Source organism: Natrix helvetica, assembly GCF_964273705.1.
Source record: "Natrix helvetica genome assembly, chromosome: Z".
Classification (NCBI taxonomy): domain Eukaryota; kingdom Metazoa; phylum Chordata; class Lepidosauria; order Squamata; family Natricidae; genus Natrix; species Natrix helvetica.
This window is the reverse complement of record NC_138554.1, coordinates 80,892,159-80,914,027: the sequence shown is the minus strand read 5'-3', so window position 1 is coordinate 80,914,027 and position 21,869 is coordinate 80,892,159. Positions and strand designations below refer to the sequence as shown.

At 37.7% G+C, this 21,869-nt stretch overlaps 1 protein-coding gene across 2 annotated transcripts in view; it reads left to right on the top strand.

Moving 5' to 3' along the window:
• PDCD6IP (programmed cell death 6 interacting protein) overlaps positions 1-21,869 on the top strand; it is a 73,667-nt gene that overhangs the window by 33,825 nt on the left and 17,973 nt on the right. For both annotated transcript variants that reach the window (XM_081933457.1, XM_081933458.1), the window contains exons 8-16: positions 1,610-1,832; positions 2,881-3,004; positions 3,497-3,674; positions 4,037-4,148; positions 5,715-5,884; positions 7,079-7,327; positions 9,840-9,974; positions 12,397-12,491; positions 21,349-21,484. In XM_081933457.1, the coding sequence (XP_081789583.1) occupies positions 1,610-1,832; positions 2,881-3,004; positions 3,497-3,674; positions 4,037-4,148; positions 5,715-5,884; positions 7,079-7,327; positions 9,840-9,974; positions 12,397-12,491; positions 21,349-21,484 (1,422 nt within the window). The remainder of the gene's footprint in view (positions 1-1,609; positions 1,833-2,880; positions 3,005-3,496; positions 3,675-4,036; positions 4,149-5,714; positions 5,885-7,078; positions 7,328-9,839; positions 9,975-12,396; positions 12,492-21,348; positions 21,485-21,869) is intronic.

Below are 21,869 nucleotides of genomic sequence, written 5' to 3'. Positions count from 1 at the left end.
AAAGGGGATTCCCGCAGCCGCAGTAATTCCGGCTTCGTGTACATAGAAATGGAATCATGGGGTACAGTTAGTTGGTAACTGGTGCTGAAGAAATAGATGTAAAATCATTTGTTTGTCGAGAAGGTTTTCCTGACCCAAGATGAAAAGGGTGAGTTGATGGGCTAGTCGCCTCCCCGGGTTTCATTCAGGAGAGTTTCAAGATGGTGTAGGAACCGGCAAAGCAGATGTTAAAACGATGTTAAAAAGCAGATATTTAAAAGATGTTTAAAAAGATGTTAAAAGCAAACGCCAAGGTCACAATCAGAATAGTATCAAGGATTCAAACCTAGATTCTAGGTTTGCCCTTTAGTTGTGTCTGCTCTGCTCTGAGAGACTTTAACCGGCTCACCCCTCCTATAGCTGCTTCGTTCAGATCTTCCTCCATCTCCCTTCTCGCCTCTCACACAACGAGGCAGTCCTCCAGGTTTCTGGCCAACGCCCCGGCTAGCACGCCCACACGCCAACACGCCAGCACACCAACAGACCGACATACTTGCAATCTTTCTCATCATCTTCCTGTCTCTCCAGCCTCTCCGCGCTTCTCCCTCACGCCTCCCACACTCCGTTCTCTGTTTGGTGCCAGATGATCCGTTCCATGCTCCACGTCTGGCGCTCTCACCAGCTAGACGGGCAACCACAGCCAAACGAGACCCACTTCGTATCTCCGTTCTTCTCCGTTCCTCCGTTCCTCTCTAGCCGCCTGACACTCAGCTCAGCTCCACACTCCACACTCCACACTCAACTCCGCGCTCCACGCTCCACGATCAGCTCCGCGCTCCACGCTCCCCATCTGGTGCTCTCACTAGCCAGATGGGAAGCCACAGCCAGCAAACCATTCCATAACTCCTTCTCCACTCCATTCCGTTCTCCTTCTCCACTCCATTCCATTCTCCATTCTCCATTCCATTCTCCGCCTAAGCGCTGGCGCGTTCGGCGTCCTCGGCGTCCTTCGGTGTTTCAGCTTCTCGCTAGCCAGCTGACCGCCCCAAACGCCCTGCCCGGCCCCTCCTGGCCAGGGCAGAATCGGGGGGTGGTCGTCGACAAAGCACGACCCTCAGAGTAGCATTAGGGGTCGGCAGCACCTCTCCCAGATGGAAAACCCCTCCGCAATTTTGCGGAGCTCACACGGCAGCCGCCATCTGCCTCGGAAGCTCCTCCTCCTACTATTATATTCAGTGGGTAAGATTTAAATTGGACCTTTAAAATTGGTAAATCTCTGTTAGAATATTTTACTGCCAATGTGAAAGGCATATGATGTCCAAGTAATAATTGATTATTAAACAATCAAAATAATTTGTTGTTGTGAAACTTATATGTAAAAACTCTTTAGTACTTGGCCATTTATCATAGCTGGCATTTGGAAAACCAAACCAAAATCCAATAAAACAAAAAGGATATGCCTGGAAATTCTGAGTGAAATATAAGTCAATTCATGAACAAACACTACTCATTATGCATACCACTTTTGTAATTTGACAACTAGTGATATTAATATGCAGAAATATTACAGAAATATTGTATTCAGTTATTACAAAACTGTCTGTTTCAGATTGTTTTGTTTTTAATTTAGCATGCTGCGGATCTTGTAAAAACAGTGACATCTCGTTATGATGAATATATAAATGTTAAAGACTTGTCTGACAAAATCAACCGTGCACTTACTGCTGCAAAAAAGGATAATGACTTCATCTATCACGATAGAGTTCCTGATCTTAAAGATCTTGAACCAATAGGAAAAGTCAGTCTTGTGAAAGCAACTCCCGTTACTCTCCCTCTGAGTCAGAAGTTTACAGGTAAGTGTGATTATCACTGCATTCTGATATTGGGCACATGACTTCAGCAATCCCATTCTGATTTTGGAATTTAAAGTTATTTGTGTTGTCTTTCTCTTGAATGTCAACCCAGTTGGAGTGGGATTAGCTTTACTTTTACTTGTATTTTTCAAATGGGGACTTGTTTTATTGTCCATATCAATTCAGCAGTATATTATTTGATATCATTAAAAATTTTAAACTACCCATGTTTCCCTGAATGTACTGTAGGCCCCACTTCTGCTTCTTCACAGCAGGGCAGGAGACTGCTTGACGTGCTTGTGGCCAGCTGTGCAGGCTCTTAAGTAGGGCTTATATGGGGGTAGGGCTTATATTAGATGCACACATAAAAACATGATAGGGCTTATTTTTTTGATAGGACTTATTGGGGAAACGGTATCTGTACAAGTGTTTGAAGCATTTGATATGTTCTTAATGAATACCAATTTCGTTTTAAGTGTGCTTCAAAGAATATACAATATACAAATGAAATCTATAATCTGTCTTCTACAAAGTTTTAGTAATCCCTTTGTTTTAAAAACTCAATGTGAAATATTATCAAATAGGCTCCAAGTCTTCTGAAAACAGGTATGTAACATTTACATTCTTGGTGATACAAGATCACAGTTACATGTCTAGCTTGCAATATGTGAGTTACTTTGATGACATTGCATTTGCATTAAAAGTACTGTAGATTTCAACACATTCACATTAAAAAAACCTTACCTTTACTCTAAATCCCATAGTTCAAATGTTTCATAGGGTAAGAATAAAATTAGATAATCTTTAAATAATATCACTTGGAATTTTAGGTGGAAGTATCTTGAGGCGGTTCATTAGTGCAGTCCTCTTTATTCATGTTTTTGGGTATAAGTAAAACTACTAACAAGTTCACATGTTGATTCTTTGTGGATCTTATTTTGGAGGGAAAAGATAATGGGGAGCATAAAGTCCAGTAATTTCAGATAAATAATGGCGAGAGAGCAAGAATAAGAATCTGTTTTACTAATTGTAGTGTTTTGCTTTATAGATTTGTTTGATAAGATGGTTCCTATGGCAGTACAGCAAGCTCTTGCTGTCTACAACCAAAGAAAGGCAGACTTGGTTAATAGATCAATAGGCCAGATGAGAGAGGCCACCAATTTGGCAAATGGGTGAGATGATTATTTTGGTGTCTGCTAGGTTCTAGATAAATTTTGCATTAGCAGAAAAGTATTTGGCGGTGCAGTTGATAAATGCTGATATACTGTATTAATACCATAGTAAAGACCCTTTGATTTCAGACATTGGATTGGGAACGAGACTCTGATGGCCATTTGATCCTCTCTCCAGATAGTTACTCCTTCTTTTGTGTATGCCTCTTTGAACTCAAACAAGAACATCAATTTATAAAATAAAAGTCCAGTTTTTTAAAATGTCTCTCCTGATGGCTTCTTTGATTGGTATGCAATTGAAACTTTATATATAGTTGAATTCCTTATATTCCCAATCAAAACAAATCTTTCTTAACAGTAAAGATGCCCGATAATGTTTTGTTGATGTAAAAATTAGCATCGGCATAAAGCACTAAATTGACTTGTTTAAGCTGTATGTTTGTTGTGAAGTGACTGCAAAATGGTAAACTGAAATAATGTAATCTCCTCTAGAGTGCTAGCATCCCTTAATCTTCCTGCTGCTATTGAAGATGTTTCTGGAGATAGTATTCCTCAATCCATTCTACAGAAGTCTAAATCAGTGATTGAACAGGGAGGCGTTGAAGCAATAGATCAGCTGATGAAAGATCTTCCTGAATTGTTGCAAAGAAATAGGGAGATTCTGGATGAGGTATGTTTGCAGTAATAATTGCATTATTAAGAAATCACATGCCTTTTTCTTGGTAGAATGGGTAAATGTTCACATTTAAATGTTCATTAGTTAATTGATGGGGATTGCAATATTTATTTAGTAGGAGTGGGAACCAGTTTAAGAAATATTAACCCTGATATTTTATTGTTCAAATAACTCCTGGCTGATATAATTGGTATCTAATTTAGATATACATTATTTAGGTTTTAAGTTAATTCTTCGTTAAGTCACCAGCTTAAGTCATAGCTATTAATGAGAGATAATTTAAGCCAACATGCTGGCAACAATCCATTAAAATATGAACTAAAATTATTTTAATTGTTTTTTTTAAACAATGAAAGTCACTAAGGATATTGGATGAAGAAGAAGCAACAGATAATGAGTTGAAAAACAAATTCAAGGAACGTTGGCAAAGAACACCATCAAATGATTTATACAAATCTTTGAGGGCAGGTAATATATTATTGTGTATTTGATCATTACATTAGGTTGTTTACTACATAGAAATTGGCATGAATCTCTTTTTGTCATGATTTTTATCCCCAAATATATTGATACAATATTGAAGCAGGTAGGTAAGAGAGCACAGTAGAAGAAACAGTCTGAGAACAGGAACAAACCTATACTAGGCTTGAATTTAATAGAGGATATGTTTAAGTTTCAATCTGAATTGATTACGTTGAGTCAGCATACAAATGGTAGATTTTGGCAGTACAAGATGTTGATTAATTATTATCTTATATAATAAATTGATACTAATGCTTTTGCTTTTATATTTCAGAGAGCTAGATATTAATTTATTTTGATCCTTGAGTATTCATAATGTAAAGATAGATAATAAACTTGCCTTAATAAATGATTATTACAATATTTTATTGTTGATTAATTTCAATTTTAGAAAAAAATAAAATATTGCCCACTTTTATGCTATTATTTCCAGGAAGTATTTATAATTCAAGTGCAAACAGGGCTTGAATGAAGCAAAATATCAACTCAGAATAAATGGATTAAATATCTTTGCCTTCATTGGGTTCCATTTTTGGCTTTCTAATTTTTCTCAATACTATTCAAATGTTTGATAGTTTTTCAGTATTTTAACAAGCACACATTTTAAAAAGTATTGTCCTTCCAATAACTTCTTTTGTGATTTGATTTTTTAAATGTTCATTTAAAAAACACCATCCCATTGACCAGTTTTTGGCAGGTGGTGCTTAGTATAGGTTAGGATCCTGAGATGAGAAATGAGGGTGGAGTTTTTTGTTTCAAGGTCTGTTATGCTATCTCAAATGTTTTGTTTTCATGACAAGAAAAATACTGTTTAGAAAATAGAAGCACCACCACTCTGAAACTGGGTTATGTGTCGCTAAATAAATTTGGATTTCAAATAACCATTCTTGTTCAAGTGTTAGAAGGAATTTCACCTTTTGTACTGTAGAATTTTAATTTTTGAGCAAGCATCTGAATAGAAACTTTGTGTATTTATAATGATTGCTAGTAGAAGGCACAATATGGTATCCCGGGTATATGACATCTGTCATAATTTAATAAAGCTTTTAAAATCAACCACAAAGTTATGTGAAATTATGTTTTCCAACACTGGGAAGAATATACGATAACTGACTGGGGCCCAATCAAATTCATGGAACTACCAATTTAACAAAGTATTGGTAACCATTTCACACAATCAGTTTCCCAGAATCCAGGAATGTTGTATTTTCAAACTAATGGAGAGCCAGAACAGAAGTGTATTCCTCCTTAGCAGATGAATTGTAGCAACATTTTTGTGCCAAGAGACTGTTAGAAAGAAATGTAAAGACATCATGGAAGTGTTGCCTTAAGTTAAGTAAAGTAAAATAATTCAATTTCTAAGATGCTCTAGTCATTTTTCCTTTTATCTGATTAAAGAGACTTTATGAGAATATTGCTTTCTTGGTTGTAAGTAGTTGATAAGGACTAATATTGCTAATTAGTAAGATGTCATATTTTAGCTACAGATTTTTCTTTGGGCTTTTTTTATAGAAGGAACCAATTTCCGTAATGTACTGGATAAAGCAGTACAAGCTGACAAACAGGTTAAGGAACGGTACCAATCTCATCGAGATACAATTTCATTATTATCTAAATCAGAACAAGAACTTAATGCAGCCATTCCATCAGCAAATCCAGCAAAAACAATACAAGGGAGTGAGGTATGAATGGAAATTTTTAATGATTACATTTGTTGTGGGGAAACCCCAATTTAAAAAAAGGAATCAAAGCATTTGGAGGTATATGCAACACTAATTCTTGGCCAACAGAATGCAAAAGAATCTTGGTTTAAGCAAGGCTATAGGCTAGATACCTTATATATTATGTAAGAATAGTAAAGAAAGCAATATAAATCATAAATTGACAGCCAAATTGTAGCATCTGATAACATGGTATGACTCTACTTTGAAACACTTCGAAATTCCATTTGCCTACTCCTTTCACTGTTTCTAAGCCATGCACATATATAACATATTATTAACCTCACACAGTGAATAGTTAGATACTCTAGTTGGTTCATAATTATCACTGTTTGATTTACAGTAGTTTGATCTATTAAAAATGAGTTTTAAAGATCAGAACCACAGTTTACTGCTTTTATAGATTCATCTCATAATTTTGTAATGTGTAACCAGAAGTCAATAGTGACACAAAGGAATGCAAGCACGTGCATACACACATGCACACACAGTCTAATTGGAGATGTTCTTTATTTATTAGCTTTATATCTTACCTTTTCAACAGCTCAGAGTTGCACACTAGCACCCCTGCCTCCTCAAAAAACAATCCTATGAGGTGTGAGAGAAAGTGACTTCTCCAGTTAACTTTTGAGGCTTACAGGAGAAACTTTAACTTAGGACTGCCAGTTTTAACAATACATCACACTGGTTCTGTTTATTCTAGTTCTTTTCATCCTGTAATTGCTTCTGATCATATTAGGCATTTTCATGGTAATATGAAACTGATATATACAATTGGCTTTTCATGTTTGAAAATGAGTTATTTATTTAACTAACTACTTGTGTATCATCATACTCGCAAAAGTATTCTAGACAGCTTATGCATTTAAATTTTCCCTTGTTGCTAAAAAGCACCTAAATAACTTCCAAAAATTGCATATAATAATTCTATTTAACTAAATAGAGATGGCCCAACAGGTTTTCCATATAAAATTCTGTTTTTACGCAGAATAAATTATTTCTGAGTCAACAGTCTTAAGAACTCCTAAGGTCTTAATTTGAATTGTATTTAGGCTCAGCATTGCTGTCATATTCTTAAGCAATATAGATATGATAAAAAGTATTAATATGAAAAATTATGTCCAATTTTATTTCTAATTTATTTTCTTTTATTAGGTAGTTAACATCCTAAAATCGTTGCTAGCTAGTTTGGATGAAGTAAAAAAGCAGAGAGAACAACTTGAGAATGATCTCAAATCAGTAAACTTTGACATGACATCTAAATTCCTAACAGCACTAGCAGAGGATGGTGCTTTAAATGAAGAAACCATTTCTGTCACAGAATTGGATCATCTTTATGGTGGTCTTACTCATAAAGTACAGGAAACCCTGAGAAAACAGGAGGAGCTGCTCAACACCATTCAGGTAATTATTTTAAAGTGTTTTAGATCAAAGATCTGGCATATTCTCCTGCACACTGCTTGGAGAATGCAAGCATGGGATCCAAGCATCCAAGCCCATTAGCCTAAAGGCTGAGTTAGAAAAAGTCTTGAACATATCTCTTTCGCCCTCTGGAATCTAGTTTTTTAACTCAGTCTGGCCTGAAAGAGACATATTCAAGACCTTTTCTAATTCAATTTCTTTCCATAGGCATAGGTGGGGTGTTTTTGTCAACTTGGATTCTCTGTTTTCTTACAGTGAGTTTATAATAGGATTCTTTTGGAGATATTTGGTGTGCAAAATCCCATTTCTGCTATTTAGCTGCTGGTAAATGCGCTGGTTTTCCCCAGTCTGCCAGACAAAACCGCTACTGCCCTGATCATTGGTTTTCGTCCCACTTTCAGACTGGGATCTTGGGTGGCAGGTGATATTGCCTGATCATTCGGGCTAGCCGATTTTCAGGTGGCTAGCAAGTGGAGAACCGGTTCGCCGATGTCGAGTACTATTTTTTGTGTTACAGGTTGTTTTAATTTTGCGCTGGCACCAGTGGCACCACAAGAAACTTTAGGCGCTGCAAGGGCTGGTTCACTGCTCCTGCGCCATTTTGGAAATGCATTCTCCACTTAATTTGGTGCTCCTCCTTTACAGCTTGCTCTGTGCCTTTTCACCAGGTTTCCTGTTCAGGGGATGGAGGGAGTCAACAACTTTGCTGTCCCTGGCCTCAGGTCCTGCTGTATGCCTTCCCGCCCCTCCTGCTCATTCTAAGAGTCATCCAGAAGATCTTAGCAGAGGGAGCGGAAGTGCTGCTTGTAGCTCCCCACTGGCCCAGGAGGCCCTGGTACGCCAACCTCATCAATCTGTCCATCTCCTGTCCCTGGAGAATTCCCAACGACTGTATTGTCCTCAGCCAGGGGCTCTACTCCATCCAGAGCCCCAGTGGCTTCAACCTGTGTGGCACTTGACAGGGACATCCTAAGTCGGGCCAAATTCTTCAGAAAGATCATCTATACCATCCAGGTGGCCAGACATCCCTCTACCACCAGAATATATAAGGCCACTTGGGCGACCTTCAGCAGATGGTGCCAGAGCAGGGGGATTGACCCGTTGACAGTTTCAATCCCACAGATCTCAAATTTTTGCAGGACGGGATTAGCCCCCACTACCCTTCAAATGCAGGTAGTGGCCCTGTTCACAGTCCTGGTAGGAGTGGACAACCAGTCACTTACGTGCCACCCTAGGGTATGTAGTTTTTTAAAGGGGGCATCTAATCTGGACCCCCCCGGTGGTCAATCGTTACCCCACTTGGGACCTTCCCTTGGTATTACAGGGCCTTACCTCCATTTGAGCCACTAGGAACTGTTAGTCTTTGGCTTCTGACATTTAAGGTGGCCTTCCTCATCGCCATCATCTCAGCGAGTAGGGTGTTAGAGCTAGCGGCCCTGTCAATCAGGAGGCACCTCTGCATTTTCCATGCAATCAGAGTTGTGTTGAGATTGGACCCTTCATTTCTTCCAAAAGTAAACTCTTGGTTTCATCGGGGCCAGGAGATCATTCTTCCACATTTCTGCCTGAGAACAACGCATCCATTGGAAAGGAAGTGGCACCTGCTGGATGTCAGATGAGCGCTTTACAAGTATATTAAGCAGACAGCATCCTTCCACAAGTTGGAGTTGCTCCTTGTTTCTTTTCAGTCGGCCTCCATGGGCAAGTAGGTGACTCCATCTACCGTAAGCAGTTGGGTGACAGACTGCATAGCTATGACCTATGAGTACCAGTCTCGACCACTACCCAGACGTATCACAGGCCACTTCACCAAGAGTGTGGCTACCACGGCAGCCTGGGCCAATCAGGCCTCGGAGGAAGAGATCTGCAGGGTGGCGACGTGGTCTTCCCTGACACCCTTCATCAAACATTACAAATTGGACATGTTGGCCTCAGATGAGGCTTCATTTGGGCAACGAGTTTTACAGAGAGTCCACCTCCAGGGCCTTGTACCAGTCTTCTTTCCGCCCATAAGAATTTAGCTTGGGTATATCCCATGCTTGGATTCTCCAAGCAGCACACAGGAGAAAGTTCATTGGCTTACCTGAATGGCTGTTCTCTGTGTACTGTGGGAGAATCCAACCCCACCCTGTGACCAGTTGGTCCAGGATTAGCAAGGAACCTACCTGTTAGCAGTAGATAATTTCCGTCATGGACATAGTTCCTTTCGGCTGCGCCTCGTTAAAAAACTTGAACTCCGGAGGGCAGAAAAGGCGTGTTCAAGACTTTTTCTGACTCAGTTTCTAGACTAAAGGACTGAAGTTAACCCATGCTTGGATTCTCCTGCAACTCACAAAGAACACCCGTTCAGGTAAGACAATGGCTTATCTGATGTAGCTTTTTACTAAGACAGTAATATTAAATTATTATTCCAACAGAGAATCTTTAGGTCTAAGTTGAGGGAACAAAATATTTTGCAGTTGGTTTCTTATATCTTATCCTGTTTCATGTTTAGAATTCTCATCAGGAATTTTCTAAGATGAAGCAGTCAAATAATGAATCCAATTTAAGGGAAGAAGTTCTGAAGAATTTAGCTATAGCTAATGACAACTTTGTGGAACTTACAGCCAACTTAAAAGAAGGCACAAAGGTATGGTAACAGAAGAGTCAACAAGACTAATAATATCTCAATAGATGTGTTTTATTTCTGATTTTCAAAAGCTTAATAGAGCATAAGTTAAATAAGCAACTTGGAAAAGTCCTTGAATGAATATATGGGTCATGTATTGCAAAAATGCCAGTTTTGAATTGAAAATTTTGCTAGATGTTAAAGGATATTTTGTAGCATCATACTTTTATCACAGAAACTAGAGCAAAATAGAACAAAAGGATTAAACAAAGTTAGTAAATTAACTTAGATTAATAAAAAAATGTCTACCTGTTAGAGGATATAAGAAGATAATAGACAATTTGTGAGAATAACAAATCTTAGGAGCCAATTCTAGAAAATGGTTTTGTCATTATGCAATACATAGTTTGATGGTACCTTCCTGCTTTTCAATTATTTCATGCATCAGGATGCACCATGTATGTCATCCAATATTTATTTTTGTAAGGTTTCTTTCTGGAAACTAGAAATCCCATTTCAGCAAGGTTAGCATGGCATGTCCTTGGCATTAAATATACATACATACATACATACATACATACATACATACATACATACATACATACATACATATATACATATTGCAATGACTATAAGGATTGCCTCTCCTTCTAACTTAAGAAAATCAAGTTTCTTGAAATGAAGTATTTCAAAACAATAAGTTCAAAGCAACGTCTGAATCCCCTTAGACAAGGCAAATAGAATTAAAGCAGTAGAGACCCCTCCCATTAGTCAGAATGCAGATTTTAGCCAATATACACATGTGAAGATGGTTCCTTTACCAGCTGCCCTGAGAATCAGATAAGCATAAATTCTCATGGCTATCTTCCATTAGACATTAAAGTGAACCATTCCACATGGCCATCATAAACATTCCCCAAAAGATTCAGTGTCAGAAAACAAGTTGTAAAATATCAGTGTCACAGGCACTGCTAATAAATCGAATCCAAGCCCACACATCCCCTTGAATGGAAGTATCACTTTTAGGGATCTAACAGACTAGGGCTTTTTTACAGTAAATGGGAATATAATGTAGTTTAAAAAAGATGATATTCAGTATCTATTAAAATTATAATATTGATTGATGATTGAAGTAGAGAAATGCTTTCAATAATCAAGGTAAAAGTGTTGCTTTGGATAGTATTACAAAGATTACATACCATGATTTATGCAGTCTTCCATGACCAGTTAAAATTCCTACTGAATTTAAAGCACTCTGCATGGTAGGAGATAATATCAAGAAGAGCTTTTATATACCGTATTTTTCGGAGTATAAGACGTACCAAGATTTTGAAGAGGTAAAATTTAAAAAAGTTTTTGCACTCTGCAGACCTCCCAAACCCTCTGCACGCCTCATTTTTTGTGAAAAACAGGGCATACAGAGAGTTTGAGAGGTTTGCAAAGTGCTCCTGGGGGGCTGGGGGGGGGAAACAAACGGGCCTGTTTTTTGCCCCCCAAAAGGGCATGCATAGCCTTTAAGAGACTTGTAGAGTGCTCCGGGGGGGGGGCAAAACGAGCAAAAACAGCCCATTTTTTGCCAAAAAGGGGGCATGCATAACCTTTAGGAGGCTTGTAGAGTGCTCCTGGGGGCTAGGGGGGTTAAAACAAGCAAAAATGGCCTGTTTTTCACTTGTTTTTGCCCTCCACAGCCCCCATGAGCACTTTCCAGGCGTCCCAAACATTCTGCACATCCATTTTTGTGAAGGGGTTGGGTTTCAGGAGGCCAAAAATGCTGTATTCAGTGTATAATATGCTCCCACATTTTCACCCTCTTTTTGGGGAGAAAATGGTGCATCTTATACTTCGGAAAAATACGGTAACACATACTGCAATACATTTTAATTGAACCATTTTATTTGCTTATTTTGCAGATTTGCTTGGTATTTGTTCCATCAAACTATTTCATATAGATTGATAAAACTACAATTGTATTAAATGTTTTCACCAATATATTTTTCTGCCATTAAAATAAATTTAGATCTGTGACCGTGGTGGCTCAGTGGCTAAGATGCTGAGCTTGTCTGTCAGAAAGGTCAACAGTTCGGCTGTTCGAATCTCTAGAGCCGCATAATGGAAAGAGCTCCCATTACTTGTCCCAGCTTCTGGCAGCCTAGCAGTTCGAAAACCCACAAAAAATACAAGAAGAAAAATAGGGAACAGTGCTCCGTGTGCCTTCAGCATTTAGTCATGCCAGCCACATGACCACGGAGACGTCATCAGACAGTGCTGGCTCTTCGGCTTTTAAACGGAGATGAGCACCGCCCCCTAGAGTCTGGAACAACTAGCACATATGTGCAAGGAGAACCTTTACCTTATGTTTATACAGAAATTTATACATCTATGTATACACACACACGTGTATGTGTGGGTGTATGAATATATGCATTGTTTTTTTCCTTTCCAGTTCTATAACGAATTGACTGAAATCCTTTTGAAATTCCAAAACAAATGCAGTGACATTGTGTTTGCCCGCAAAACAGAAAGAGATGAACTTCTGAAGTAAGCCTTTACAAATACTGTAAAAAATACTTGCTTCTGGCTGCTGATTTTAAGGAAAGAGAGCTTTGTAATTAAAACAGCTTAAACTGAATGTTCTTTCACATAATACAGATTTGTTCATAATAGCCGAGCTGGAAAATAATAGGTAATGCTTCTTTTTTACAATTATCAAGATGTTGATTAATTATAGAATCATTATTTATGTTTTTGTAATATATAGAATTATAGAATGTTTTCTAAGTTAGGTCAGATATTTTCTTGGTTATCCTCGAGATAAAGCAACTAATGTGCAATTAATTCAATAAGTTAATTAAACAGTGTATGTATTTTTGTCTGACAGATCTTGAGGACAGTTGTGATACTGTGTAGTTATTGATATTTGTACACAATGTTTGCTTGTTCTTTTTTTTTGGAATATATGTTTTATTGGTACATTTTTCTTTAAAACATAATAAATTCATGTCTATTTGAACAGCATGTTGTCTGGGTACAATTAATTTTAAGTAAAGATACAATAATAAACATAATCCTATTAGTAATCTTAATAAACATATCAATATTAATCACAAAACAATAATACAAATAGTTTGTCCATCTTACAATATTTTCAGTACAAATTTCTATTATCTTTTAAAATTCTTTTTAGATTCTAACTGTTTCTGTTAGTTAACTGTTGGTAAAATAAATCCCACATTAAAAAATATTCTGTTTCTTCCTTTTCTTTTATCTTAAGTGTCAATCTAGCCATCTCAGCACATTCTAATATTTTTTTATTACACTTTCATCTGTCAGGACCTCATCATTTTTCCACTGTTGTGGAAACACTATTCTTGCTGCCATTACTACATGCATATTAAATATGTATTCCCTTTTTTATACTGTTCGGGTAATATCCCCAGCAGAAATATTTCTGGTTTCAAATTATGTGTTGCTTTATCATTTTTCTAACCAAGTATATATTTTAGTCCAATATTTTTTGCCTTTGGGCATGTCCATCATATATGATAATATGAACCTGGTATCTGATTATACTTCCAACATTTAGCTGATAAGTTTCCAAACATCTTTGCTAACCTCACTGGTGGTTAATGTCACCTATAAAACATTGTGTATATATTTTCCTTATAGGCCGTTGACATTGTTAGTTTACAGTTTCTGTCCCACAATTTCTGCCATTTATCTAATTCTATTGAGTAACCAAAATTTTTAGCCCATCTTATCATTGTTTCTTTGACTTGCTCTTTTTCCATTTTAATGCTCAATAAGTAGCTATACATTTTTAAATTAATTTTTCATCTACCTAGTAATATCTGGTGTAGTTCTGTTGGTTCTTTATAGAAACCATACATTCTGCATCTTTCTCATATCTTAATTGTATTTGCACGTGTGGCCACCATGCTAAATCAATCCCTTAATTAGTCAGTTCTTGTTTAGATTTCAGATCCCCTTTATCATTCAAAATGTACTTATTCCTTACATTTTTTTCCATATTAATCACATTCGGATGTATCAGTGCCTTCATTGTGGAGAGCCAGACTGGTATTTTCATATAATGTCATGAGATAGGGCTCATGAAATAGTGGCCTCGGGGTTGACCCGATCACGGGTTTTAAAATGGAATTATGGAATACTGGGTGTATCTTCCCTAGCAGTCGGGGCAGTTCTGATTAAATGCCCTAATTAAATCATGAGCCTCAAGCCAAGCTTCAAAAGAAATCTAGTTATTTATTAGTAGTTTCATGTCAGCACGGACCAAGTGAAGCGAACTCTGACCTCACTTAATTCGCGTCCTGGCTCTGATCCTGTTTCCCCCTCCCCCCAAGGTGTGTCATCAGTCACATTCTCCAATGAAGCACTTTCGTGGGTTATAGAGGTCCCTTCGGCTGGAATGTGCTTTGTTTTGACTGAAGTGCAAGTTCCTCAATGCAGCTGCAATGTTCGATTCCCCATACCCCTGTCTATGGTAACTCGAGAGCAGGTCAGGAATGCTTCGCAAGTTGACAATTTGATTTGTTGTAACAGTTTCATCTTGTCTAATATTTTTTCACTTTTTGGCATGTCCACCACATATGATAGTATGAACCAGGTATCTTATGACATTTCCAACATTTTGCAGATTTATTCTTAAACAAGTTTGCTAACCTTGAGGGCAGAAAATGCCATCTATAAAACATTTTATAAAGATTTTCTTTATATGCAGTAGACATTGTTAATTTATAATTTCTATCCCATAATCCCTGCCATTTATCTAACTCAATGGAATAGTCAAAATTTTTAGCCCATACTATCATTGTCTCTTTTACTTGTTCCTCTTCCATCTTAATACATATATTTTCTTTATTAATTTTTTCATTGTCCCTATTAATATCTGATTTAATTTTGTTAATTCTTTATACAAACCATACATTTTAACTTCCTTTTTGTATCTAGATTGTATCTGCACATATGACTAATCATGTTATCTCAATTTGTTGCTCGCTCAATTCCTGCTTGATTTTAAGGTCCCCCTTTTTATTTAAAACATCTTTATATCTGGTAACATTCTCTATATCAATAATAACATTGGGTAAATCAGTGCCTCCATTGTGGAGAGCCAAACGGGTATTTTCAAATAATGTTGTTCTTTTATTTTCTCCCATATTAATAATAATGCATTCTTAACATAGTGTTTTTGGAAATAGCTATGTATTTTATTTCTTCCATACCATAAAAAAGCATGCCAACCTAATTCAAGATCATGTCCCTCCAAGGTCGATAGTCTTCCAATCCAAGCTAATCCATTCTTTCACCCAACTAAGTATCGAAGACTAGTAGTACAATTCCCAATTTGATAGCCCAAAACCACCTCTATTTTTAGAATCTTGCAACATTTTCAAACTTATTACTTTTTCCCTTGCCAAATATATTATAATATTGTTTTATTTAATTCTTCAAAATATTTTTCCCATTTTTATTGGTGTTGTTTGAAATGAATATAGTAATCTTGGCAAGATATTCATTTTTATAGTGGCTACTCTTCCTATCAATGATAATTGTATATTTTTCCACATCTCCAAATCCGTTTTAATTTGTTGCAACAATTTATAATAATTATCTTCTTTAATCATTATATACCTTGCCATTAATTGAATTCCTAACTTTCTTGACTATCTGTATACCTATTTTCCTCGTTAGTTCTTTTTTCTGTATGTCTATAACATTTTAAACTATTGTTTTGTTTTTTTCTTTTATTTAGTTTCAGTCCTGCAATTTCATCATATTCTTCTATTTTCCCAATTAAGTCCATTTTCTTGTGGGTCTTCCAAGATAAAGACCAAATCATCTGCAAATGCCTGTAGTTTATATTGTTCCTTTTTTATTTCCATACCTTTAATTTCTGTATCTTGTCAAAATAAATAGTGAAGGAGATAGTGGACATCTTTGTCTTGTGCCTTTTTTAAAGTTAAAATTCTCAGTCGTATCTTCATTTACCAACACCTTTGCTATTTGTTTATTGTATATTGCCGTTATCATATTAATAAATCTCTCATCATGCATCTTGATGTGATAGTTCTGTCATTTTAAAGAAAGTCCTAGTGGCATTATGTGCCTTTTTACCTATTTCCCTACTTCTGTAATCCAATTTTGCGCCCACAATTGCATCGAAGTCCCTAACATACAAATGTTTTCCTAATCCATTTCAGTTATTTTCATATGAAGTTTTTTAAATAGATTTTTTATTATTATTTGGCGTGTATATTACTATCAACAGTAGTTGTTTTGGGTTTATTATTACCTCCACCATCAAAATTCTCCCCTTTTTATCTGTGTATATTTGCTTGGCATTTATTGTTTCCTTTATATATAAAATCATCCCCCTTTTCTTTTGTTGTGCTAATGAGAAATGTACTTTTCCCATTTTGTGGTATTCTAAAAGCTTACTATATAGTTTTTTAATATGGACTTCTTGGAGACAAATTAAATCAAATTTTAATTTTTGAAATTTTGTGAAAGTTTTTTTTCCCCTTTTCATTAGTGAATTCAATTCATTTATGTTAATTGATAGCATCTTTAATTCTTCTTCAATCTTCTCACATATATAGGTCGTATTGTCTAGTTGATTTTATTTCTCTTGTTTGTTCCTTTGCTTTTGCTCCTTCTCATTCTACTTGTTCTATTTTCTCAGCCTCACTTTCTTCTCGCCGTATAGTCTTTTCCAAATTTACTGGTTCTTTTTGTCCTTTATGTTCTACTTGTTCTCCCCTTTCCTGTTCTTCAGTAGTTCCAAATTGATATTCATAGAATTCATGTGCATCTAATCTAATGAGTCCAATCTGTATCTTTTTTCATACCAAGTTACTAAAATTCCCTCTGGTCTCAACCATCTGAAATTTACATTATATTTGATCAGCTGACCTGTCAGGAATTGGTATTGTTTTCTTAGGTTTTTTTACTCTTCTTGGCACCTTTTGCAGCACCACAATTTCTTTGCCTTTATATTGAAATAGTTCCTTTCTTGCTTTTTTGAGTACTTCAACTCTTATCATCATCTTGACAAATATGACATTAACTTCTCTTGGGAGAGTATGTCTTCTTGTGTAGATTGTATGTATTTGAAATATTTCATCAATTTCTGCCTGCATTTCCTGTTTTGTAATTTGTAAGGCATACCGTCTTGAAAGAGGCGGTGGTGAGGCCCTTACTCAAGAGGCCTTCACTCGACCCAATGGAGCTAGCTAATTATCGTCCAGTCTCCAACCTCCCTTTTTTGGCGAAGGTTGTTGAGAATGTGGTGGCGCAGCAGTTTCCGCGTCACCTCGATGAATCCGATTATCTAGACCCACGCCAGTCCGGCTTCCGACCCGGGCACAGCACTGAGACAGCCTTGGTCGCGTTGGTTGATGATCTCTGGAGGGCCAGAGATAGAGGTTGCTCCTCTATCCTGGTCCTATTAGATCTCTCAGCGGCTTTTGATACCATCGACCATGGTATCCTTCTGCGCCGGCTGGAGGGGATGGGAGTCGGAGGCACCGTGTTACGGTGGTTCGACTCTTACCTCTCCGGCCGGATACAATATGTGTTGACAGGGGGGCAGAGATCGACCCCGAGGCCACTCTCTTGTGGGGTGCCGCAGGGGTCGGTTCTCTCGCCCCTTCTGTTCAATGCATATGTGAAGCCGCTGGGCGAGATCATCTGTGGTTTTGGGGTTGAATACCATCTGTACGCTGATGATACGCAGCTGTACATTTCAACCCCAAACCACCCCAATGAGGCTGTTGCAGTGATGTCCTGGTGTCTGGAAGCCGTCGGGGTCTGGATGGGGGACAACAGACTCAAACTCAACCCCTCCAAGACTGAGTGGCTGTGGCTTCCGGCACCTCGGTTCAGCCAGCTGACTCCATCGCTGGCCATAGGGGACGAGCTACTGCCCCCTGTGGAACGGGCGCGCAATTTGGGCGTCCTCCTAGATGCCCGGCTGTCAATGGATGACCATGTGGCAGCCGTGGCAAGGGGGGCGTTCCACCAGGTTCGCCTGGTGCGCCAATTGCGCCCCCTACTGGACCGAGATGCCCTACGCATGGTCACTCATGCGCTGGTGACGTCTCGCCTAGATTACTGTAATGCTCTCTACATGGGGCTTCCCTTGGGACGCGCCCGGAGACTGCAGCTAGTCCAGAACGCGGCCGCGCGGGTTATCATGGGGAGGTCTAGATACTCCCACGTAACACCGCTCCTGCGCGAGCTGCACTGGCTACCTGTGGTTTTTCGGGTGCGTTTCAAGGTCCTGATTACTATCTTTAAAGCGCTCCATGGCTCAGGACCTAGTTACTTGCGGGATCGCATCCTCCCACATACATCCCTGCGGCCAATCCGCTCTCACAGAGAGGGCCTTCTCCAAGTGCCGTCCACTAGGCAATGCCAGCGGGCGGCGCCGAGGAGTAGAGCCTTCTCTGTGATGGGCCCAACCCTCTGGAATGACCTCCCCCCCCGACATTAGAACCACCTCGGACTTCCGCTCCTTCCGTCAAAAATTGAAGACTCACCTGTTCCGACTAGCTGGCCTGGCATGATTATAAATGTTACATCTATGAACTCCTGGTAGTATATTCTCATATGGTTATTTTAAGGGTAATGTTTTAGTTTTAATTGTTTTTAGGGCTTTTAGCCTATATTTATTTATTCTTCTGTACAGTACTCTTAATTTTAACCTCCTCCACATACATATATTTATAGCCCTATTTATATTTGTATTTTATCTGTGATTTATTGTGGATTGTACACCGCCCCGAGTCCCTTTTTGGGAGAGGGGGCGGTTTAGAAATGTGAATAAATAATAATAATAATAATAATAATAATAATAATAATAATAATTTGCCAACAATTCTGTCATTATATCAGGTAGGTCTCCTTTTTCTTCATCTGTTTTGAAATCTCACAAAGGAAGTGGCCTTTTCCACTTGCAACAAAATCACGTTTTCCTCCAACTCTTAATTTTCCTGTGTAAGCCTTAGGTTCATTTTCTCCATTTTTTCTCTGCTTGTTCTGATTTTTCTTCTGTTACCTGAATCCTTTGTTCATTTTTTTCTATCACCTGTTGGAAATTCCCTATTTTTTCATTCATATTGTGTATTGTTTCTTTCACCTCTCCCAACTCACTCTTCACCTTGTTATGATTCTTTGTTATGCTTCCTGTAAAGATTCGAACATCATCATCACATCTTTTTGGAATGAATTTGATTTTTCTCCTTGTAACATGCTCTCTATCGATCTTTGATTTGATGGACTTGATGCTGCTGCTGATGTTGCTGCTGATGTTGCAGATGTGCTAATTTGTTTAGGTTTGGATTATTTGCCATTTCTGCTTGTATCTACTTGTCTCTATTAATCAGGTTAATTTAGAACTTAACCCCTATTTTAAACCAAAGAAAGAACACTTTTTTCTCTTCCAATTTCCCACCAGTATCACAATCTTACAATTTTTAAAATCCACCAGATCAGTCCAATATTTAATCCCATAGTAGTGTGAAATGCTTCTTTGCAAATAATTATTTTTCTTCTTCTTCTCTCAGTAATGAGTATCTATAATCCACAAGGTCCACCAATTTCCCAAGCCATTGTAAGTCTCAGTTCATTGTTCAAAGTTCACAGCTGCTTCTCTGTTTCACTTTGTTAATTATATTTGTAGTAAACAGTTTACAGGTATTCTTCTCTCAGTAGTAGATATTTGTAATTCACAAGGCCCACCAATTCCCCAAGACTTTATAGATCTCAGTTCACTGTTCAATATATTTATAATCCCAAAGAGTGGGGAGACACAAAACATACTATTTGCAGTATCTAGCCAGTCCAGGAACCAAAAAAGAGGGGGGGGGGGATAGACAAAAGAGAAATCATCCACTTAGTCTCAAAAAAAATCCAAGCTGTTTCTGTTCTTTACTTTGCTAGTTCAATTTGTAATCCACAATAATTCAAAGCATAGTTCAAAGCATTTCAATATTTTCACTCTGTATCTCCAAACCTTCAAAGTAAACAATCTTCAGGTGCTATTTTGTTTCAAACTCCTTTCCAAAAATAGCCACCCTAGTCATAACAGACTTTTTCCTTTCACTTGTAGTATCCTCTCCAACCAGTAGGTGTCGATCTCACTTAAATTTTCCCTTTTTGCTACAGTATTTAAAAAATATTTTTGTAAAAGTTCATCCAAATTTAATAACCATAGAATCAGTTCCATTTTTTTAAAATGTGGGAAAAAACAAAGGGAATCAGTTCAGGCTTTCCAGTAATTTCAGCCTATGTCTCTTATTTTTTAAAATAAATCAAACTTTTTCCAGATGTGTTAAAGGCTCAGAATCTTAGTCGCTGCTAAGCTTTGGGGAGTGGGAAAAAGAACACCCTGTCTCGCCCTCTTGAGTCATTCTCTCAAAAAATAAAATAAGAAATGGGGGGAAATTCCTTCCAGGAGTTAGAAAAGAAAAAAATCTCACCCAGATCACTGCCAGTTTGAGGGCTTCCTCCAGACCTGCAAGGGGTTGCTTTTCTCCTTGCGATCCAAGCTGTGTCCCCTCTTCGTCACCTCTCCAGGGTGACCTTTGGCCCCCTGGGGGGCCTCCTGACAGGTAGAATTTGGCTGACTTATCACAGCCCCGCTAAGACCACCGTATCACCGCAACATCAGCCCCACCCATCCATGTTTGCTTGTTCTTAAACCTAACAGTTGGAGAGTTACAACTTTTCCATTTCTGGTCTTCAAATAGCAAAACAGTGTTACCATTACATGATTTTTAACTGAATTTCCCCCATATTTTGTGATTTACCACTTTGCATATATTTAACCTATGCTGCCATTCCTAAAATATATATTGTTAGCCATCAAATTTTATGAATATAGATTGAGAAGCCTAGTTCTCTAGATTAAACATGGAACTTTCTTTTTCTGCATTCTCTCTACTGTGCCTACTATTTATACTTATAAACATACTGTATTCCATTTTGAGAATTGGGGATAAATAGAACATCTTTTATAGGTGTAAAAGCAGTGCTTGAAACAAAATCTAATGTTTTCAGTCTGGAGTATTGCTTTAATATTTTATAAAATTATTAAGAGTCCTTCAAAAAGTTATATTCTTGTATCTCTTAAATGCCTTTTCATCCAAGAAAAACACTTCTGTGTGACTCTAAATCTAATAATGCTAGACTGTAGCTAAATGAAGGTGAATTTAATTAGGACTTGACTTGGAATGAATATTAATTAGGGGTTTTCCCTCTGGGACACTGAAATCAAGATCCCAATACAAAATACATCCCAGATGTTCTATTGTAGGCTAAAGTTCTAATGCTCCATGTTCACCTTCCATTTTTATTATGCTTCTATTTTAAGAGATTTGCAACAGACTATTGCCAGAGAACCCAGTGCTCCTTCTTTTCCTTCTGTGCCTGCATATCAAACTGTTCCCTCTGGGGGAAACAAGCCCACTGCATCCTCTGCTCCAACTCCAGCTCCCCGAACCAATGTGGTAAGTAAATCAACAGTAAAGTTATTGTTTTGTGCTTCCTCTATTTCAGTAAATTCAGTGAATTGGAAGAGTAGCCTAATATACTGAATACTATATATTGAAAAATTGTTGTGCAAAGCACAGATGAAAAATAACCTATTCATAGCCCTGGTAGATGAGACAGAAAAAAAGAGAAACAAAGATAATACCATATTTCTTTCTAATCAAAATAGCATTTGAAAACTATTTTAGTTTTCTTGATAATTGATAATTTTGAGATTTGAGTTTTGGTTTTTCTAACAAAATTCTGGGCTACATAGAATTGTTCTGCTGTGGGGATTGCAGAAGTGGACCAAGCAAAAGAGAAAGGATGATTGATAGGACACAGGAACAGTGAAGTGGATAA